The 23,139-nt window shown below is 36.6% G+C and overlaps 1 protein-coding gene across 2 annotated transcripts in view; it reads right to left on the bottom strand.

Annotated features, from left to right (window-relative positions):
• The window catches only part of ARSJ (arylsulfatase family member J), a 77,398-nt gene extending 59,039 nt beyond the window's left edge, over positions 1-18,359 (bottom strand). The window contains exons 1-2 of one of the 2 annotated variants that reach the window (XM_050792464.1): positions 18,168-18,359; positions 17,135-17,790 (exon numbers count right to left, since the gene is read on the bottom strand). In XM_050792464.1, coding sequence (XP_050648421.1) covers positions 17,135-17,532 — 398 coding nt within the window. In that variant the 5' untranslated portion in view covers positions 17,533-17,790; positions 18,168-18,359. Of the gene's footprint in view, positions 1-17,134 lie in introns of both variants that reach the window. The other variant, XM_050792465.1, reaches the window with a different exon arrangement.
• Between the last annotated feature and the right edge of the window lie 4,780 nt (positions 18,360-23,139).

The raw sequence follows: 23,139 nt of genomic DNA, 5'->3' as shown, positions 1-23,139 counted from the left end.
ACTCTGCATTCTTTAAAAAATAAACAAGCACAAATGTTCTTTTGCAGGATATGTTCTGTAGTGCTTGTTCTTAAAATCTAAGAAAGGGGATGTTTGGGCTAACATGTTACATCAGATGGAGGTTGGACGTTTTGATTTCAATACTATGTGTGGTAACTAAGGTGAATGCATTAAAACAAACATTCCTCTCAATGAAATCTTTCTCAGTGTCTGCACAGCTGTTAACTCTTTGGCCCAGAAAACTGCAGCAAAAGCCAGCAGTAATACAACTTATTCAGGCTGGCCCATAAACTGTTTAGTGAGTACTTTGCTTTTGGAGAACAAAAAGAAGAGATCACCAATGTGGAAAAGTTGTAATAAATGACTATGTTCTATAAATTAAAGTAAATGACCTATTTTTAGCCAGTTTAAAATAAGAAGCAAAATAGGTGGACTTTAAATTTTAACAAAAATCTTGCCAGATGTAAATCCTTAAAAATTATAATTCTAAAAATGTAAGTGCAGGACCACCAACTGCTGCTCAGACTCTTTTGTCTTGACATTAATCCAAGAGAAAGGGAAAAACATGTATGTGTGGCTGTGTTTCTCTCTCTCTCTCTCTTTCTCTCTGTGTGTGTGTGTGTGTAAACACTTGATATTTGATGCAATCAATAGTCTGGAGTAGGAACATTTTCATTTTGATGAAAATAGAGAGGGAAGTTGAGTTCATACATTGGCTCTTTGTGTTGATTTCTTTTTATCACCAACCATCTGACCATATGGATGCACTAATAATGTGCAGAGTTTTGGCTACAAGTCCAAAGTAATGAAGTAAGGGAGAATGGTGAATTCACCCAGTTCATTCTACTCTGGGACAGAGGTAAGGCCAGACAAGCATGCTTGCCCTAATGCAGCACCCTTCCCCCACATTCACCTGTGCTGCTTTTTCTTTCTTTTGAAATGTTAGTAAGTGGCTGAGCCAGAACTCAGATGCAGACCGTCTGATACCACTTACTATGATAAATGAAAAAAAAAAAAAATCTATAACTGCAATCCTTCAAAATATAAAACCTAAGGGAGTCAGAAAGAGAAGGGAGAAACAAAGACTATTACTTATTGTTAGGCTTTGAAATGTGAAATGTAATTCTCAAAGAGATTCCTGTAACTTGTGATACATGCCTGCTTGAGCAAACACCTTTTTTTTTTTCTTTTGCTAATAGTTGAATGAATAAACTTGAATTTGTCCTTGACTCCTCCTTTTCTTCCTGTTGCATTTGTAGTTCATCAAAAAATCTTGTCTGCTCTATCTGCAGAATATACTCAGGATCCATCACTTTCTATCACCTTTCCCTCCATCCCACTATCTGTCACACAGGTTTATGCTATGGTCTCTTTAACAGATCCACCTGCTCTCCATCCAACCTGCATGATCTATCCTCAACACAGCCACTAAAGCAGTTCTGTTGAAAACGAAGTTAGATCAGGTTCCCCTTCTGCTCCAAGCCTCCCAATGGCTCCCACTTTAGTCAAGTGAAAGTCAGTGCCCCTGCCTGGGCCTACATTACACTATAGGATCAGGGTTCTTTAACTGCTTTGAACTCATTTCCCCTTACTCTCTCCTGGTCTGTCTCTGAACTAGCTTAGTGGGGCTGTCCTGTAATGGTAGTTGAACATACCAAGGGGGTTCCTGTTGTAACACTCATGCATTCACTCTACTTTCTGCCTGGAAAAGCTACATACAATGACCCCTTCCTCGCCTCCCTTCTTATCAAGGCCTTCTGTGACCTTTGTAATATTCTCCTCTCAATTTCTGTGACTCCCAATCCTCTTTCCTGCCTTATCTTCTTTCTTAGAGCCTGTCACCCTCTAGCATACTATATAGTTTTCTTATTTGTGTCTTCTTGCACTAGAATATGAACAACATGAAAACAGGGATTTTTATAGGTTTGTCAACTTATATGGTTCCCAGTGTATTAGTCCATCCTCATGTTGCTATAAAGGACTGTCTAAGACTGGGTAATTTATAAAGGAAAGAGGTTTAATTGACTCACAGTTCCACCTGGCTGGGGAGGCCTCAGGAAACTTACAATCATGGGGAAAGGGGAAGCAAACATGTCCTTCTTCACATGATGGCAGGAAGGAGAAGTGCCAAGCAAAAGGGGGAAAAGTCCTTTATAAAACCGTCAGATCTTGTGAGAACTCACTCACTATCATGAGAACAGCAGGATGGGGTTAACACCACCGTGATTCAATTACCTCCTGCGGGGTCCCTCCCAGGACATTTAGGGATTATGAGAACTACAATTCAAGATGAGATTTGGGTAGGAACAAAGCCAAACCATAATCACTGAGTGTCTAGAACAGCACCTGGCAAAGAGTAGGTTCTCAGTGTTGAATGAATGGATGAATGAATGATGGATGAATTTCAGGGAAATAAAAACGACACCACTTAAATCAAAGGCCATTACTTAATGAACCATTAGCTGGTAATGGAGTGTCACAAGGGTTACAAATTAGTCGATGAGTAGTTTTCTTCCTTTCAGAATTTCTAAAGGTATACATTTAACCTTGGGAGTTTCCTTTATGTAATTAAGAAATAATCATGCTCAGCTACATCATAGGTTTGAGGTGAGGATTAAACAACATAATCCAGTGTATTAACATAGATCTTGAAACACTATTTTAAATTACTTATGTTTTTTGTTTTATTATTTTGACATCTGGAATCATTCAGAGACACAGTGGAAAAGAAAACGGATCTAAAAAGCTCTATTCTTGGAAACGAACCACTGAATTATTTTAATTGTAGCAAATCTCAGACTATTGATCCAATTGACCCAATTTTCTTTTAGAGATAATGACAGTGAATTCCCTAGCTAAGATAGCTATAACGCTTTAGAAAATTATGATATACGGTATATGCACATACTCTGAAACTGATGAAAACCAGATAAAATTCATAGCTTCCGGATTTAAACAACACACTGAAATAAGCATTTGTTTTCTTCAAGTTCACACTGTGGTAGGAAAGGAGCACATAAAAAAGAACTATACTCCAAAAGGTTTACATCTCCTAGTACCTTTACTTCCATGATTCAGTTCTCAGAAACTCATTATTCAGTTATCAGTTGCTTTTTGATCTTGAACCAATTACTAAGCCTAAAATAAGAATATATCACTTATTTTATGGGAGAACAGACACACATTAATAGGGATGTTTCTTCCAAGAGTCAACTCTATGAGACTTTAAACAAGCTTTCAATTGCAGACTTTAGGAGGAAAAACACAAGTTAATTGACTTGATTCTAAGACAGTACTTAAATTAAGTAGTCATATGCATATAGCAAGTGTTAAATAAATGGTGGGGAGAAAAATAAAAAGAGACAAAGGTGGCAATAAATCACCATGGAGCATTAAAAATCAAAACTCTACCACAGTGTTATTCAGTACGGTTCCCAGACCAGCAACTTCACCTTCACCAGGGAGCTTATTGGAAATGCAGAACCAATACCTCCACCCTAGCCCTTCTGAAATATTAGGGTAGGACCAGAGGCATACGCATACAGTTTTAACAAGTTCTTGGAGTAATTCTTATACATTGCTCTATTATATACATCTTACAGTCCTAAATATCTAATTGTTAATATTTGAGAGGTTGTTAGGATCAACAATATATGTGGAAAATATTATAAAAACTTTTCACAGTCAAATTTAAACAAAATATTGTATAGGAACTAGGCATTACTTCAAAACACAGTAACAAAAATAGAACTGGAATTATATTATGTCTTGTGGCATCTACAGTTATCAAATATTTAAGTTCTTCATTTCATCTCTCAATAAGAAAAAGCATAGTTTGATTAATAGGTTAAGTATTCTTAGAAATTCTGAAAGGTAATATTGACATCATTAATTTATACATGAAACAAATAAAAAACAAGAACTTCTTGCAACTTCCCAAAACAGTATGGGAAATAATTTTGAATAAGAGTTTCTGGTTTTTAGAATAACTGTATCTACTTAGCCTGCTGTTGCTTTACTTTAATAATGAAAGATATTTATTGTTTTCTGCTCTAAAGAAAGCTGTGCAGGGATAACAAACCCATCCTGTCAGCCATCTGAATAATGTCATGGAAAAATCATAGTGTTGGAGTTGGAATCCTAGCTTCATTACTTACATGGGACCTTGGTCAAGATACCTTACTTCTCTGAGCTTGATTTCTTCAAGTGTGAAATGTGGATAATAATAATTACTCTAGAGTTATGAGACTTGGAGAATATATAAAAGAGATACAGATATAGATATACACATATATAGAGAGATAAATATATTTTTTAGAGATAGATGTACTAAGAATATATATTAGAGGGTAATGTACATAAGGTATATTTCTTAGCACATACATGCCAAATAAATGTTAAATTGCTATTAACAAGATTTTATGCTCAACTAAATCTTTTAGTTAGGAAAAATGTACGACTAAACTACAGAGTTACAAAGATAGCCAAACTAGGAACAAAGTAAAAAATTGATTTCAAATGTTTGAGTTTATTTGATTATTATTGGAGATTATTTTCAAAATAATCTTCAAAATAATTTTCAAAATTATTTAAAAAATATCTAAACCAAATTAAATTTTAATTTGAGTCCAAATCACTCCGTTCACATACATTCGTTATGACCTTATCCTGTGCAAGAACCTGGTGTGTTCAAAGGATATAACAGTCTTTAACCTCATAATGTTCAACTCCAAAGGTAATTTTTAAAAATCTGATAAAACAATGTAAAAATTCTTTGGTTTCAGATTGAAGATTAGGGATAATGTTTTAAATAAATTTCTAATACATTATAAATTTATTTTAAAATTTTCAATTATAGTATAGATTATAGTAGAGATGAATTAATATTATAATACAGGTATGCTATCAAATTTACAGTATGTATTAATATATTATAGGTTAATAATTGAAATGGAGTTAGTATATATATAATTCATGAATTTTTGCTAGGTACAAGTGCAGAAAAATTGAATCAAGTAAATTGTGCACTTTGTTTTAGTTTATTTTTAGATAGAAGGAACTTAAACTAATTTATGTGATGGTAGAAGTGCTTTACTAGAGATAGAAAATGACAAAGAAAGAATGTAAAATTGTAAAAACTAAGTCCTTCAGGAGGAAAAAAGTGGCTTGGGGAGGCATGGGTCTTTGACTGATGCATGTACCTTAATGCCTACTTGAAGAGGAAGGCTGCACATATGCTGTCAATGCTGGTAAGTTGGTAAACTTGGTGTTGGTAATGAAAGGGCTAATTTATTATTGCTTCTAATTCTCAATGGAATTTTGAAGTAAGGCAATGAGCTGATGAAAGGATATTAGCAGTTTGAGGAGATGAGAAATTTGGAAATAGTAGTTCTGAAGAATGGGACACATAAAATAAGAAGGTAAAAAAACTGCTGGCATATTTTAGTGCCTATTTTAGATTTGTGGTTATGAATTTAATTTAATCAAGGGTTGGTTGCCACCCAAATTTTTGCTGCTGTGTCCAACTGCTGGCTGGACCTTCTTGGGCACTGAATGTTGCCAAACCATGCCTATCAAGCCCATCTAGGCTTTGTGCATGGAACAATTCAGCACTCTGACAGGGTCCAGTCAGTTGCCACATCCTCTTTCTCATCTATGGCTGGTCCTTACCCTCTCTACTAAGCTTGAGAATAACCAAGTTTTAAGAAAAGCATATCATGGTATCTCCTCAGGAAGGGGACAATGACCTAGTGATTATTTTCTGGCATGTCTCCCTAAGAGGCCCAGTTGGTTGGTAGATTTGGTGTTGGTGATAGGATAGAGAAATTTTATTATTGATTATATTCAGTCAGTGGAGAGAGAATTCATTGTTATAAAATGAAGGTTTTGGGAAAAATAATATTCAACATCTCTTTGAACTCTAAAAATTCTATCACTCTTTGTTGGCTGCCACATCTTATTACACCCAAGAAAAAGTGTGTAAAGCTTACATAAGGTAAACCTAAAAGGTTTGTAAGTATGCTGTCATTTCTGATATGGATTCTACATATGCCCATTTGGAACAAAATTTATTAGAGTAGTTGAGACTTTGAAAATACTTTTCCCTTTCTATTCAAAATAAGTTCCCTGAAAGTTCAGTTAAATCTAAAACTTAGAATGTATCGAGCATTTATTATATGCCAGGTAATGCTCTATATATTTTCTCCCTTATGGTCTTATTTAATAAGATAAATATACCAGAATGAATGGTCTGTTAAGTTCCTACTACTCTCATTTGATGAGGAGATCTACAGGCTTTAAGTAACCTAAGGTTTCACTTGAAGTGTGGAGCTGGGGTTAGACATAGGTATCCAATCCTATGCCTCCTGCTTCTCAGATAACTTCCACTTAAAATAACTGCTCTCTCTGAATATGATATAACTTAAAATTATGCTTGAACAATTACTAAAGTTTGCTACTAATCTGAATATCTATGTTCATCCAACTCTATCAAATATGGCATCATATCTCAATTGATGAGAAATGGTAATATGATGTTAACAATTTTTAAATGAAAACGTTCCCTTAGATTTTAAGCTATTGTACTAACAGATGAAAAATATGAAAGCTCCTAAAATTCAGAATGAATATAAAATGTTATTCTGACATATTCAATGTCAGTCATAAAACATTTAACATAGTTTTTGAATATTTTCTGATTCAGAGCTTTTCACTTGGTTTAATTATTGCATAAATGTTTATTGAGAGTCTGCTTATCAGCAAACATTGATTAACTATTTATGGGTTAACTTAAAGTTTCCCAGCCTGGAGGTAACCAAGATTATCAAGTTATATGGGTTTCTATGTGGCAGGCTCTGTTCTAAATGCTTTAGGTACACAATTCTACTTAATCCTCATAATAAACCCCATGAGGTACTATAATGATCATCCCCATTTTCCCATGAAAAAACTGAAGGATAGCTAGTTGAAGTTATATGGATGATGTCACATAAGTTCTTTGCTTTTAATCACTGTGATATATGTATATATACACACACACATGTATACATATATATACATATATGTATATATACACACACATATATACATATATGTGAGAGAGATTTGTATATACATATAATATTTATGTGTTTTTTTAATTAGACTATGTGAAGTTTATAATTTAGTGTATTCTTGTACACTTAGGGATTAAGAGGAAAGAGGTAACTAAGTATAAAAACTGAAACAGAGGAATGCAGAAAAGACTATAGGAACAGAGCAGAATGCACTTGACTCTGCCTGAGGTGGGGTGAGAAAATGATCAGAAAAGCATTGGTGAGGAGATGAGGGTAGTAGAGGGTCTAGAAAGATGCAATGATGTTTTCCCAGAGGTGAATGAAGAACGTTCTACCAAAGGAAGCCCTGCTTAGAAGGAAACAGGGTGGTATGAGGATGCAGCCCTCGTGGGAAAGTACAAGTACTCTGGCACTGATAATCCAAAGAAGGTATAAATGGAAAATTGTTGGGAGATTGCAGCAGAACCTTAGCAGAGGCCAGATTTTGAAGGCCCTTATATGGAATGCTTAGAAATTATGCTTTAGTCTCCAAGTAGTGGAAACTTCTAAAAATTTTAAGCGGGGAAGTGTCATGATTTCGACTATTGTAGGAATTTTACTTAGGTCTTATTGTAGAGGTGGATTCAGATGCTGTAAGCAATATAATAATTTAGGAGGTTATTGAAACAGTGATCATAAAGCACAGATGTTTCAATCCCTATGAAAACTAAAACAATATATTAATTCAAAACCATTGTGTACCTTCTGACTAGTAGTCCCAGGGTGAACTGGAGTTCAAAGCTGGACAAGATATATTAATAATATTCAATAACATGTTTTGACATTTTTCATTGAAGGAATTTGAAGTAATTAATTACTGGCCTTTCCATTACCCTATTTTCAATGCCTCATTTAGTGTTATACTTTTGACATCACTGTTTAAATATACATTTGCTCTCACTTGTCACAGGCTTAGCAGGGTTCCAGTAGATTCTGCCAAGCATGACAACCAACAACTAAAACAGTTTGCAAGTGCAGAGACCTTAAAAAATACACCCCAGTCACCTTTTTTGGACATCTCAGAACCAACAATATCATGCAGAATACCATGCCAGATAAAACATATTAAAATTAAAACATATGGGGTTTAATTTTAACCCTTTTTTAAATCAACAGATTAAAGTTGGATGAGAGCTATGACTATACTTACAGAAAGCTTTAAAAAAGAATAAAAGCCACTTCTTGTAAGGTTTGTATATGATTACAATTATGGAGACATAACTCTAAATTTAAAAGAATGCTTACTTTAAAATTACATAATATGTAAAATTCTCTAAGTACCTTCACATATGTTATGTCAGTTGATGAGTGGAATAACTTTTAAGATTGGTAAGTAAATAATATCATTGCTATGATTCTATAGATGAAAACAATGCATCTCAGAAATATCAAAAAATGTATTCAAGGTCAAAGTCAGTAATTTGTTGAATCAGCACTGTACCATAACTCAGATTTCCTTAATATAAATTATATGCTACTTCTTCTTGATCATATTGACTGCCAGGGGTAAATAAATAATCATTTATTCATCTATTCATTCATTCATTCATTCATTCTTCACACATTTACTTAGTGCCTATTAGTACAAAACACTGTATTGGGTGCTGTGAGATTTATGGAGATTATAAATCAGCTTTGTTGCTTAGGGGACCAGCAAGGGAAATAAGAGGTTCAGTAATAGCTGTGAAGGAGTGGAAAATCATGCCTAATGAGACAGTTACAGAAAGGAATACGAAAGCTCATCATTGAAATAAATGATTTCTGGCTAAGGAATCATGGAAAGCTGTATAAGCAAAGTGGTATTTTAGGTGAGTCCTAATGAGTGGTTGGGATTTGGGCAAAGAGAGATAGGGTGTAAATTCCAAGGAGTGAAAACAGAATGAGCCGAAGAAGAGAGGAAATCGAGATGTTCTTGAGAAACTGTGAATCATCCATTTCTCTGGTGTAGAGTTTGAAGGTAGAAGGAGAAAGATAAGGCTAAAAATATTGTTTAATAACTGGACTGAGGTGTTCATAATTTTCATAGGAGGCAGAATGGGGTGATGAAAAATAATAAAGTCACACAAGTTAAGGTTCAAATAGCTCTGCTGCTTAAGAAACTGTGTGACCATGATCAATTTATGTAATTTCTCTATATGCCATCCATAAAATGTGGACATTTGTAAAATATTTGAGAAATATTTTTCAAATAAAAAATTTTTACCTTCAGTGTGAATGTGAAGATCAAATAACAGGATGTCTGAAAAACAAATGGCACAAGAAGGCCTTCAGTATAAAATTATTTATTTTCCTATTCTTTGGAGTCAGTGGGGGAACAGGGAGCGTGTTTGCTGAGGATGGTGATGTCATGAGAGTCAGTTTTAGTAAATCAAATGTGTTGGGTAAATTAGAGGAGACAGGGGCTGGGCAAGGTGGCTCATTCCTGTAGTTCCAGCACTTTGGGAGGGCAAGGTGGGTGGATCACTTAAGCCCAGGAGTTAGAGACCAGCTTGGGCAACATGCTGAAACCCTGTCTCTACAAAAAATGCAAAAATTAGCCAGGCATGATGGTGCACACCTGTAGTCCTCCAGGTACTTGGGAGGCTGAAGCAGGAGGATGACTTGAGCCTGGGAGGTTGAGGCTGCAGTGAGCCATGATTATGACACTGCACTCCAGCCTAGGTGACACAGCAGGACCCTATCTCAAAAAACACTAAAAATAAATAAATAAATAAATAAATAAAATAGAAGAGAGATTAAAAGATGAGAAGCAGAAAGTCTTTCATTATTATTATTATTTTTTTTACAGTAAGGCATGGAAAAAAATGCCTCAATGAGGTAACACTACTGGGAATATATCTAGAATTATAAAAGAACACTGAAACAAACTCTAATTACATCAAGGTAAAGTACTTACAGGAAAAGAAGAAATCAAAATTAATTTTAGAATATTGCCATAGGAAAAAACTGAATGAAACCAAACTTTGAAATAAAAAGACTTTTATACTGAGCTCATATTCAAAACAGGGGCTCTAGGTCTTTTGGTCCTCTTATCTTTGATTTCTAAGACAGGTCATTTGCATGACACAAGATATTGTCAGCCTTCTGCAACTGGATAATGTCCACCTTTAAGTACAGCTATTTAGGAAACTCAACAGAATTACCGAACAGGGATTCACTTCAATGGCTTTTTAAAAAGACTCTTGAAAATTATGGACTTTGAACTTAAGAGTGTGCCAATAGTTTACTTGACCACAATTCTAGTATCCGAAAACCCATATGGTCAAATAGGAATTGGCAGCTCTTTGTCAAATGGTTTGACTATTGAGCCATTCTTTTTAAAATGGATGTGTGAGGTGTCAAAGCCACCCTCTCCATTTGTTATATTCATTTTACAGAGTCAAAGTAAGGCTTGAAGGAAACTCTTGTTTTTCCTGAACTTCTAACAGTAAACATGTAAATTTTTCTAAATGTTTAAGTATCAACTAAATATTTATGAAAGTAATGACTGAACTCATATAACCAATATAATTGATATTTATTGAGTATTGTCTGGGTGTAACATGCTGCTTAAAACTACGCCTTGAATAAAAGAAGTGGATGGAAGAGGAAGCATGCGTGACTGTGATGTTTACAATAAGCTGATGGGAAATGAGTGTGTGTGTACACACATGCCTATGAAATGAAATAATCAAACTCTATTCCCCTAAGCTTACTTGACTCTTTCTCCTATCAGAGTGGCTGAAAGAATTCAGTTACTTTTTCAGGGTTTCCTACACTAGGACAATTCTAACTTGAAAATTTAATATCTAAAAGCAATATTTTGTAAACTAGAAGACACGTTCCCCCCCCTTGACAGGCCACTGCCATGCACAGAGGAGGCCTATCTGGACCCTATCTTCCTAGACCAAACTAGGCCACCAGAGCTCCCAACTGAGTGGCTGCCTATACAGTGTGGCTATAGCTGGCAAGGCCCAGCTGAGTCAATCTCCAGAAAGAGGCTATAATTAAAACCAGAAACGTACCACTTTCTAAGAGATTATCTGGAAAAAAAAAAAATCCCACCATGCTTTTCATCCCCGTTTATTTAAGTCTTTACCAAAACTCCAAACTTTCCAATATATTTGCTTTCATTCAGATTCTAATATCTATATGTATATGTCCCTCCTGTACTCTCACTCAGTCCTTTCCCCATCCCAACTCCCTAACACTTTCCAATATCCCCACTGTTACTTAGCAAAATCCTCCTTAAAACTTCTGTTTTCTAAGAGATGGGGTCTTGCTCTGTTACCCAGGCTAGAGTGCAGTGGCCCAATCATAGCTCTTTGCAGCCTCAAATTCCTGTGCCCAAGGGATCCTCCCACCTCAGCCTCCCTAGTAGCTGGGACTACAGGTGCATGCCACCACACATAGCTAATTATTTTTAATTTTTAGAGACAGGGTCTCACTATGTTGTGCAGTCTGGTCTCAAAGCAAAATCCTCTTTAACTTCATCTCTTCCCTGGACAGCCCCTGTACCTTTTTGCTGTAATTAATTGCTGGCTGTCCCTGCCATATTTTCAAGTTGGGGCTGGGTTTTTACTCACATCCCAATATTCACAGAACCTGGAGCAGGTATGCATGCCATCTTAGTTTCTCACTGGCACTCATTCATAGATGATCCCAGCACTGGCTCGCTGTCCTCTTTGCTACTGTTTCTCTTTTTGTTCTCAGTGATTTCTCAATGGATATCCATGGGAGTGATTATTCAACACTCTGTACTTCAAATACTTTGCCTTCCTTACTTCCAAAGATGTTTTCCCTCATCCAACCTTAGCACTCATTACCCTGTAATTTTCAAAACCTGTACTACATAACTAAATTTTGATCCCATGCATATACTTTCTCAATCACTATTATCTGTTTTCAACTTTGTAAGTTTACTGTAGTGTTCTCATTTCAACGACATACAGACAGTTAATTTATTGACCCCAGCACTTTTTAAGAGAACATAAGCCCCTATAGTATTCCCCCTTTCTTTGCAAAGAGTCCACGATCCACCATGCTATTTATTTGGCAAATCTCAAAAACTAGTTAATTCCACCTCTTCAACTGTACTTCTGCACACAAGCACCAAGAAGGGTGGGAGAAAAACAAACAAAAAATGCCTGATGTCTGTTAAAATTTATGACCACAAATCTCAAGTGGGCTCTCATTACAGCCCAGTATTTTTACTGCATTTCTTTACCCAATTCACTTTCTCACTCTCCTAGCAGATATTTTGTATCTCTCTCTGTCACTCGTTAAACCTTCAGATCTTCATTCTCAGCTAATTACCTCATTTATTATTTTACTTAGAAAGTAGGATAATTCAGAAGAGAACTACTTCAGAGTCCCAAAACCAAATCTTCCAAGCTATTTGCATCTGTACATCTATATTCTCTTTTCTTTCCTAGGAAAATTAATGAACTGGTAAAAAATAGCCAAGGCAATTTTGAAGAACAGGCAGGAGGATTTACATTCAAGATATTAAAATTTATTAGAAAGCTATAGTAGTTAAGAGAACATACCATTGACACAACAAATAGCTAAACAGTGAAAACAATGAGAATTGGAATGGAAAAGTGCAGAAACAGACCAAACATGTGCATTCATCTGACTTATGAAAAAGTGATGCTGCAGTGTAATGGAGACGGTATGGTCTTTTTAATAAACAGTGTAGGTCAAATGGGTATAAACATGGAAAAACTAATCTTGAACTCTCATTTACACCATACTAAAAACTAATTTCAGATGAATCGTAATCTAAATATAAAAACAAAACAATAAAACTCTTAGGGATAAAAGACCATGGTCATGATCTTGGGGTAGAGAGAATATCTTCAATAGGACATAAAAAGAAAAAGATTATAACATGGATTACAAGAAAATTAAAACCTCCTGTTAATTAAAAAAAAGAAAAAGAAAAACAACTAAAGAAACCAAACACACCACAACCACTAAAAAAATACACTAAAAAACCAAAACACTGTTGAGGAGAATGAAGAAGCAAGCCACAGCATGGGCAAAGAGACTTGCAATACAAATCTCTAACAAAGGAATAGAATATATAAATAACTACCACAAATTAATAAGGCAGAAACAATCATCTAAAGAGAAAATAGGCAAAATATTTGAATAAATACTTCTTTAAAGGGGATATAAAATTGATTCATAAAAATGTGAAAAGATGCTCAACTTTATTAATTGTCAGGAAAATGCAAATTTAAACCATAATGATGTAGCAGTGAATAATGACCAGAGTGGCTAAAATGAAAAAAAGATAATAATAAATGTTGACAAAGATATGAAGCAAGTAGAACTTTCTATACAATTACTGGTGAGAGTATAAACTGGTAGAATCACTTTGGGAAACTTGAGCAGTATCTACCAAAACTGAATATACACATCCCTTTAACCCAGGATTTCCACTTCTTGATAGATATCTAAAAGAAATGCATACCTATGTTCACAAAGAAACATACACAAGTATTTTTATGGTAGCACTGTTTATAATAACCCAACTATGGAAACAACCCAAATGTCTATTAACAGTAGAATGGGTAAATAAATTGTAATATGCTTATGCAAAGGAATACTATTCAATGATAGTGAATAAATTATATATACAGGAAACAACATTGAAAAATTTTACAAACATAATGCTAAAAGAAACCAGACATAGAAGAGTATCCTCTCTGTAACTCAATTTGTATAAAGTTCAAAACCAGGCAAAATTAATTTAAGGTGTGAGAAATTGGGAAAGTGATTATCCATGGTGAGGGGTACCAGTTGGGTAGGGGGTTGTTTTAAGCACAGCGAATTTATCAAATATCCTATTAGAAATAAACATTATTTGAGTCACCTTTGCATTTGTTAACAGTGATCATCATGGTATTTCAAGTGGGATAAATGAGTAACAAAATAGTAAAAACACAAAATTACTATCAAAGATATGAATTCAATTCAGATTGTCAACCTTTCCTTCTCTAAAGTCTGCATAAAACAAGTCTAGGTTTTGCAAAACTTATAATTCTCTTTATGAAGCCTTCACTATATTCTCTTTTAAGAAAAGAAAGATATTTTTAATCCATATCTTTATTTGCAAAACTGTAAAAACAAAAGTGAGTAAATTACTTTGAAATAAATCAATCACTTTCCCAATCAACCTTTTATCTCATCAGGACAACTGTGAACACCTAGAATGCTGTTTCTCAAAGCCCAGTGCATAGAATCCCTACATTACTACCCCTCTTGGAATCTGTTGCTACATCAATATAAAATGGGCATAACAATAGCAACTATCTAAAGTTGTTAGAAGGATTAAATGAGACAATGCACATAAAATTCATTAACACAGTGACTGCTCAGCAGATGGTAACATTTAATACTAACAATCTTAATTTATTTTTGATAATGTCATCATCATAATAACCTGACATGCTCACTAAATCACTATTGATTTCTAGACCCAACCCTGGACCTAACCAAAGCTGAAGGGCCCAGAAATCTGCATTTTAACTAGCATTTGGACTGATTCTTTTTGCACACTACAGCTTGAGAACTACTATCCAGAGATTAGGGCTTACTTCTTGTTTCTTCTTCATAGCTCCATTGCAGGGGTCTGTACACATGAATGCTTATTGACAGGCTGGCTGATATTCAATATTGCCAGACTAGTATGATGTAAATTATTAAGGGAATCTGCAATTTGTTATAGATTTGTGTAGTAAAAGAAAATAGATTTTTAATTTTTGACTCCAGAAAAATATAAAGGGAAGGCTGTTTTGTTAACAGTATCAAAAGTAACTTCAGCTTCAATTATGTAAACTCTTTGTCATGTGAAGATATTTGAATCATGTCACACTTCTCATAACCCATTTTATTTCCCTTAAAATAGTTTAGTTCGTTTCAGTTTTTTTATTGCTTCCTTTTTTTTTGGAAGATTCACAAGGCATAGACATGTGTTCACAGAGAGAACAAATGACCATATTCTCTGGGACCTGCATTATTAACTCATTTATGCCTAGTGTTCCATTATTGGAATTCTAAGCATGTGGGATTTATTTATATACTACTGCTCAAGATCATTACCAGAGTCTGATTGCAAAAATTCAAAAAATTGCAACCTCAGGCATAAATGGGTTAATGAGTCCAGAACTGGGCTTCCATAACCGCTTTATTTCTTACATCTGTGCTCATTTAAAGGAAGGTTCCAGTAATTTGTCTAAAAGGAGAAATTGCAAGTGAAAAGGTATACAAATGTTTAATTCAAATAGAAATTTAAATCAAATCACAGTAGCTATTTGTACTTTTTGCCTATAAAAGTTATACAACCTGTTGCACTGAATGAAAATTTTTAATGAGAAAAGAAATCTCATCAGATGTTTGATTGCATTGAAATTACAGAGAAGTTAATCTTTCACCAAAGAGAAAAAATTAGGAAATATTTTCAGCTTAGTTCCTGTTTCGTTTTATTAAGTAAACATAATGGTTAAAAGATAAAACCTACATATTGTTTCAATGCAAGATAATGTTTAAGAACAAATTTTCTTGTTTGGTGAAAAGTCTTGAACATACGCTTTATTGTGAAAAATAAATTCATATAGTTCAGTTACATATTTTCAACCACTGTTGGCTATCTGTGTAAATCTAAATTCTATAAGTTACTTGAAGAGGTCCAGTGAAGCTTTGTGAGACATTTATTTCATGAGCCAAATATAAGCGTGTTTGGGGTTAAACATGAAGAACTTGACCTCTAGGCCACCAGATGGACTTATTATTTTCCAGCCAATAATCTATTCCTTTATAAATATCAAATACCCTTGATTTTCTGATGCCACAATTAACCTTTAAAATGACTCTGAAGTACAGTGAGACTTTTCTCATTCTCAGGAGAGGGAAGGATAATAATTTTTTTCTTTTCTGGCAATGATGTTAAGTTCTGACAGTTTGCTAAGCAGTGGAAATCATGCTGTAAGCAAAAGTCTCTGCAAGACAGAGATTCTTACAAAATAGTCTTTATTTTTCCAATGGATACTGGCTACTTTTATAGGATCCAATTCCAAGAACAACTTCACAGAAGCAAGGGTTCCCTGTCCTGCAACTGAAATCACAAGACATAGATTGAAATGGCTAAGGCTTTTCTTCTACCTCTGTCCAGCTTAACCCCTGCCCTTCCTAGTTTATCTTTGTTCCACAGGCTGAATTTGTACATCCAAATCAATTACAGTAGCCTATGTTCTGATAGGATAGAGTAAAAATAAGAAAATGCGTGAACATTTTAAGTAGAAGATTTAGCTATTTAGCAAAACAGCAACAATATGAAAAGCACTTTACTTAAGCATACAAATAGTCTGATTTCTGTTGGTTACTCAGAAAATTCCAGACCTGTGAAGAGCAGCAGAAAACTGCAGATGAAGTTTGACTCCTCTTGAGCACTTACCATTGTATTTCCTTGCCTTTTGAGAATTGCTTTGGTAATTAAATATGGCCTTCATTACAGGGTCTCATAAGAGAAAATGGCCCATCAAAGACCAAAGCAGAGTCGTACATAAACTGGTCATATTTTACATTATATCTGTTTCATTGGCTCATTTTCTCTGATAATTCAATTCTAGATTTAAAAATGCACCAAGAGTAAAATAAAATTTTGATCTTTCTTATCAGTGATGGTGAGTGTGAATTCTAGTATGACATCTGAAACAAAATCTGAGCATGCTCAAAAGTAGAATAGATTTGGAATAGGAGACCATTTCTGGAAATCTCTGGTTGGTGGGTATTTATACATTCTCATCTCATTTAAAAACTTACAATTGACTCTGTAAACAGGAAAACTAGACTACACTCGTGACTAGAAAATTAAGATCATTAACATTGTATCCATTTTAACACGGTACCCCAATAACATATATCATTCATTCATTCTTCATTCATTCAGTTGTTCCCCATATTTTCTGTTACTCCCTTAAGTTTGGAGCTGGATCTTAATTAAATGCTTAAGATTTCTCCAAAAAATAAATATAAGAAGTAGGAACACTTACTTTCCAGTAATAAACTGACTCCTGGATGGTGTGCAAATAGGCTGGACATAGTAGTTCTCCAGTTTAACTCCTTCGGCAGCGAGCTTGTCAAGAGTGGGCGTTTTAATCTCAGATCCGTGGTAACCCACATCTCTAAATCCCTGATCATCCGCTAGGATGAAAATGAGATGGGGCTGGGAGGTGGAAGTTGTGCTGGGCTCTAGTCTGTCTCCAGCTTGAGCTAGTAAGGCCCCTTCTTCCTCCTCTTCTAAACCCTGGCCCCAGGACAGGTAACCGTAAGTGAGGAGGCAGAGGATCCAGAATCCTGCCAGCGCCCCCATTGCTAGCATCTTTCCAGGACAGACCCAGGCCTGTGGAGAAGGCGGAGGCGGATGCCCCGCACAGCCCCTGGGAGCCATTCACTCGGGTCCCAGGTGAGACTCCACGCGGAGAACCACGCGCCCCGCGCCGCTGCGGGCGCACACATGCACCCAACAGACGGTGGAGACTCTCCACCTGGCAAGAAATCCTCCTCTCCTCTCAGCTGTCACCATGTCCGACAACTTTAATCTTCCATAAGAGATGGCTTAATGGATGGGACTCTGGAAGAACAAGGAGGGCTCGCTCTTCTCCAGCATATTTCACTTTCTCCTCCTCCTCCCCACTGCCTAGAGCAGCTTCCACATAAGAAAAAAAAAAAAAAAAAAAAAAAAAAAAGTTAATATCTCCCCCCAAAAGTTCTCTGGAGAAAAAAAACAAGCAAAGAATTGAGAATCACACTGGACAGGAACTTTTCGTGGCCAGAGCGCCCTCGACGTTGGGGAGCAAAGCTGACTGTCCTGGCAGTGCTGGTACGGAGGGCAGTGGGAACGGCTGTCTGTCCTGCGGTCCCCACACCTGGAAAGAACTGCGAAGTGGACGCGTCGCGTCGGGCTCTCATCGGACAGATAAACTGCCGTAGTGGACGGCCTCCTGATCACCTTCTCCACTTTCCCAGGGCTCTCTGTTTTCCCCAGTCCTTTCCTAGGCGTTTGCCAATCTCCCCAACACTCACCAGGCGGCGAAGTGAGGAAAAAGCCGTTTCCTGATCTCCCTCCACCTCTGCAGAAACTCCCGGCAGCAATTCCTTTTCCCGGCTGCTGGGGAGCCTGAAGGCCAAACCCAGGTCCCTAGCCCCGTGGCCGGCCAGCGCGGAGCCCGTTTGGCCTTTGCGGAGCTGGCGCACCCGGCGCAGGCGCTACAAGCTGCGTGCGTTTTCTCAGCTAACTTATTTAGCTTTGGCACTCCGAGTTCTTTTGCCTCCTCCCTCTTTTCTCTCCAGTGAATCACAGAACGGTACTTTCTTCCTTAGCTCCCCCGGGAAGAGGGGGAGGGGGAAAGGACGGTTTAGAGGCTCGATCTTTCCTTTTTCTTTTCCGGGAGGTGGATGTCCAAGGCAGAGGAGGCTTTGCCAGAAGGAGAGCTGCGTGCTGCTCGAGCCTGACGGGATTCCGGGGTATCCGGCTGAGCTACCGCGTCCCAAGAATGTTGCCTCCTGCCCATCACCCCGCGAGAGGGAAAGGACGGCGGCGGCGCGAATGGGGAATGGTGAAGGCGCTTCTTTTCGTGGGTCTGTTGGTGAAGAGCCCTGTCTCCCATCCCTAAAGTTGCGCTTGCAAACTTTTTCTGGCTTCTGGAGGGAGTCAGAGAGAAGGAGCAGGAGTAAAAACAAAATGCGTAGGACACTCTTTCCTCTCTTCAACTTCCTTTTCAGGTTTTCCTTTATTAGTTCCCCCACCCCCATCATTTTCTTACTCCTTTTGTCCCTACCTCCTTTTTTTTTTTTTTCCACTAATGATGACAAATTTTAAGTTTTATTTCCTCTCCCAATAGTTGGCTTTTACAGCCTGATTCTTCGTTACCTCTTCCCTATGTGAAGATACTGGAATTGCCCGCTCCCTCTTACCTCTACCCTAACTTACCCACAGGGTGTCTCCAGCCAAGAGCATGGAGAGGAAGAGTTATGCGTTTCTCCTTCAAGAACCGCGAAGCCAGTCTGCTTTCCTGCATTAAAGAAGCCAGTGTTTCCCATCCAGTAATTCAGGGAGCTTCATAATTTCTTTCTTTCTTTTTTACTCTGTGGAGTAAAACCATTGTAAAAACTTGTCTTGGTTGTGAAAATACTCTTGATTTTACTAGAGTCATAGTTTTAAAGCCCTGCTCAAAGGCAGGAGAGGAATGTATAGTACAATCTCTCTTTATAGAAGAGGCAATGGATGCCAAGAGCCACTGAGACATTTTTTCTAGCACCAAATTTATTCAAGTTACTTACTGAACACCTACTGTGGGCTGGCACATTGCCATGTCAGATTCTCTCAATTGACTGAAACATAAATCTAGGTTTCATTTAGTCATTTATTTTTAATTCTCTCCCGTTCCTGCTGAGTTCCCAGGCAAAACTTTGTGAAATAGGAACTTTGAAAGGCGCGATGGTGCTCCCTGAAGTTAAGTTTGCTAGCTGCTGTAGGCCTTCTAGTCTCTGCTCTTCCCTGTAGCCTTTCTGGCTAATCTGGGGAGAGACAGTGAGTCTTAGAAGACATGTTCAGAAAGGTGAGTTTAGCAGTTCTGTAAATTAAGTCACTAAATATGTACTGAGAGTACTGAGTGTCAGGGGATTGAAAGGCACTGAGAGGTAGGGCTCTAGGCCTAATGGGGCTAGCCAGGTGCTTGAATGGGAAAGATGCAAACACTCTGATCAATCTAGCCTTTTATTTGGGGAGATAGTGACTTCTTGTGACATAGCACAAGAAGTATCCATGTTCTGTATGAGAAGGAGGCACACTTTCAGTTGAGGTTCCAAGCCATAATAATAATAAAAAATCAAAATGTTTGGAATACTTACCATGTACTAACCATAGTACTCTATATACTGATACATACACACATATACAGTTGTATCTATTAGGGATTAGTTTCAGAACCCTGAGGGATACCAAAATTCATGGATGTTCAAGTCGCTTATGTAAAATGGTACAGTATGTGTATATAACCTACATACTAATATATCTTCTATGCTTTAAAACATCTCTAGATTACTTATGATACCTAATACAATGTAAATGCTATGCAAACAGTTTTTAGAGTATATTATTTTTATTGTTGTATTGTTATTTTTTATTGTTTTCTTCTTTTCTCAAATGTTTCCAGTCTATAGTTGGTTGAGTCCCATAATGTAGAACCTGGGAATATGGAGGGCTGACTGGGTATGTTTGTTTATATAGTGCTGTATACAGTTTATTTCTTTTCCTTCTATATCAACCTTATGAGGCATTCTTCCATTCAACAAGTATTTGGGGAGCTGGGCCAATGCTAGAGGATGGGAAGGTAATGATGAAATAAATCAGTCTCTGCTCTGTTGAAATATACACCAGAGTGGAGAAGAAATACATTCATCAATGAATCACTCTACAACTCCAATAGTTAGTTACTATATTACTTACTATACAAATGTTCTGAAAAAAAGGAACATTTTCAAAGAAATTTTAAAACACAAAAAACAATATAGACTGGGTACAACTACTGGGTGGGGTGGTTCAGGGGAGTCATCTTTAAACTGAGGACGTGTTATTTTGTTTGTCATTGTCTTTCTACAGAAAACTTAGACTTAGAAATCTGACTTCAAAGCCGATGGTTTACAAAAGATATTCTTCCTACAAATGGGCTTTAAAGTATTTGCCAGCCACATAGCACAGAGATAAAACAGCTGCCAGAGTTAGAATTCTAATCCCCACATGAGGCATGCAGACACTCTATGCTCAGGATAGAAGGACAGAATTCAGGTCCTAAAAGGCCATTTCTGGATTAAATAGCACTAACACTAAGAAAGACTAAGAACTACTTACAATTACTAATAACAGCAAAGAAACAAGAATGGCCATGCCACAGTAGGCCAAATGAGACGTGACTCAAAGAGGAAAATCAAAGGCAGCTGAGTGCCCTACCCACAGTAGGTAAGACTGATTTCACATCCCTAAGGAAGACATGGAGAATGGCATCAGAGGCTATTGAATGCCCTAAGCTTTATAGTGCACATACTGGTATTATAAGTACATATGCTTTGCATTTCTCATTATAGGATTGGGTTTCATGTGCTCTAAGCAACAGTTTTAGCATTCTCATGAAGTCTCCAGTTAAAGACCCTCTGTAACTTACTAGTTCTTTCCTGATTTTAGAATCAGCATTTTAGTATTCAGGCATCAGCTGCCCTTACAGACGTCCATCTTAGGTTTATTTCAGCTTGAATATGCCTATATTACACACAAACTCTGGTTGTGGAGTGGTTATATAAAAATTTAAGCTGTTATTTGAGTCACAAAAAAAAAAAAAAGAAAAGAAAAATAGAACTGCCTAGAAACGAAATCTATATGGACTGAGTCTTCAAGTGAGGGTTAATCAGGAGGTGAGATGAAGCTATGCCTTAAAGTATGATAAAAATTTGGAAGTAGGAGAGAAAGTTAAAGGAAGGACATTTCAAGTTAAAGAAAAGAGAAAGTCAGTTTTGCTGAACACGTTTGGATTGGAAGATTATGGGAAAAAATGTTAGGAAGTTCAGGTGACACCAGATTTGAGAGACTTTGGAAAAGTATGAAGAGCTGGAACTTGATTCTGAGGGCATTAGGAGGAATGAAATCCTTTGAGTAGAACATAACATGATAAACTATTTTAGTGAGGTGATTTCTGGGATAGATTTATAGGGATAGAAGTTACAAATGAGCTGCTTCAGTTCATCAAAGTTTGAAGAGTTGTAACTTTACTCTGAGGGTACTGAACCTATTGACTTCTTAGTGGGTTTTTGTTTTGTTTTGTTTTGTTTTTATCTTGATTAGAGTAAGACATGATGAAAAATATAGGAAAAGAATTCCCAGGGCATTTTCAGGGAGAGACTTGAGGGAGTAAAGACTAGAATCACACAACTGCCACTGTGTGTAAAAATTGTGCAGCAAAATATTCCTTAGGTTAAAAAACTATGCTTTGGTTTTGTTACCTGATGGGAGAAGAGCATTTATTAAATCAACTAAGAGGGGGGCAAAATGGACAAAAGAATAAGGGACCCAAGATAGGACCTTGTTTGACTGGATAATAGAAAAGAATGAGTAGGTTAAATTGGGAGAATGGCCGCCAACAAAAAGGGATGGTATGATTAAGGTACCACAGGGTGCCTGGGGTTCCTCAAGGGGCAGACGAAGGGTACTGGATGCCCAGAGGTTGGAGAGTGGAGTGAAGGATTGGGTATAGGGAGCCTGTCAGTCAACATAAAAGCTAAGAAAATCACAAGCAAGCAGTAAAATAGGTAGCTAAACACTATTTCTTTGAAACATCCATGTTAAATATCACCATTAAAATGACATTTCCCACAGGCTCCCAGTATGCGTGGACTGAATAGCTTATGAATTTCATACACCTAAAAAAATATTTGAAGGGATGCCTAGTAGGACAGCACGCCTGCCACACCATTTCTGTTTCTTCTGTAGGTACTTATTTTCAACTAAACATATACTCAAATTTCAAAAAGAATCAGCTAAGTGTAGGTTTAAAAATAGTGAAAACCGCCAATCCAGAGATTTACGGACTATTAAAAAAATTTAAAACCCAGTTGCTGCTTGGTTGCATTTATAAGTACATTAACTACTCAAAATGAAGGAATGTCACTGTGTTTAAATTAATACACAAATAGTCTAAAACAGATGTTTACCCTAATATGATTGTTTTGACATGGATGACATATAATAAACTCCTTATTAAGTATTATTAACTCTTTACTAGGCTATGGAACTTAGGCTGCTTTGAGCCATTAAGTTATCACAAGCAACATTCACTTTCTGACCAAGACCAAGTAGGATGGTTAACTTTCTGGTTTAGTAAATATTAAGTTGAGTTTGCTTCTGATATGGTTAGACAGTGTGCCCACCCAAATCTCATCTTGAATTGTAGCTCCCATAATTCCCATGTGTCATGGGAGGGACCTGGTGGGAGATAATTGAATCATG

The sequence above is a fragment of the Macaca thibetana genome, chromosome 5 (genome assembly GCF_024542745.1).
Source record: "Macaca thibetana thibetana isolate TM-01 chromosome 5, ASM2454274v1, whole genome shotgun sequence".
NCBI classification, from domain to species: Eukaryota; Metazoa; Chordata; class Mammalia; order Primates; family Cercopithecidae; genus Macaca; species Macaca thibetana.
This window is presented reverse-complemented; position numbering and strand designations above follow the sequence as displayed.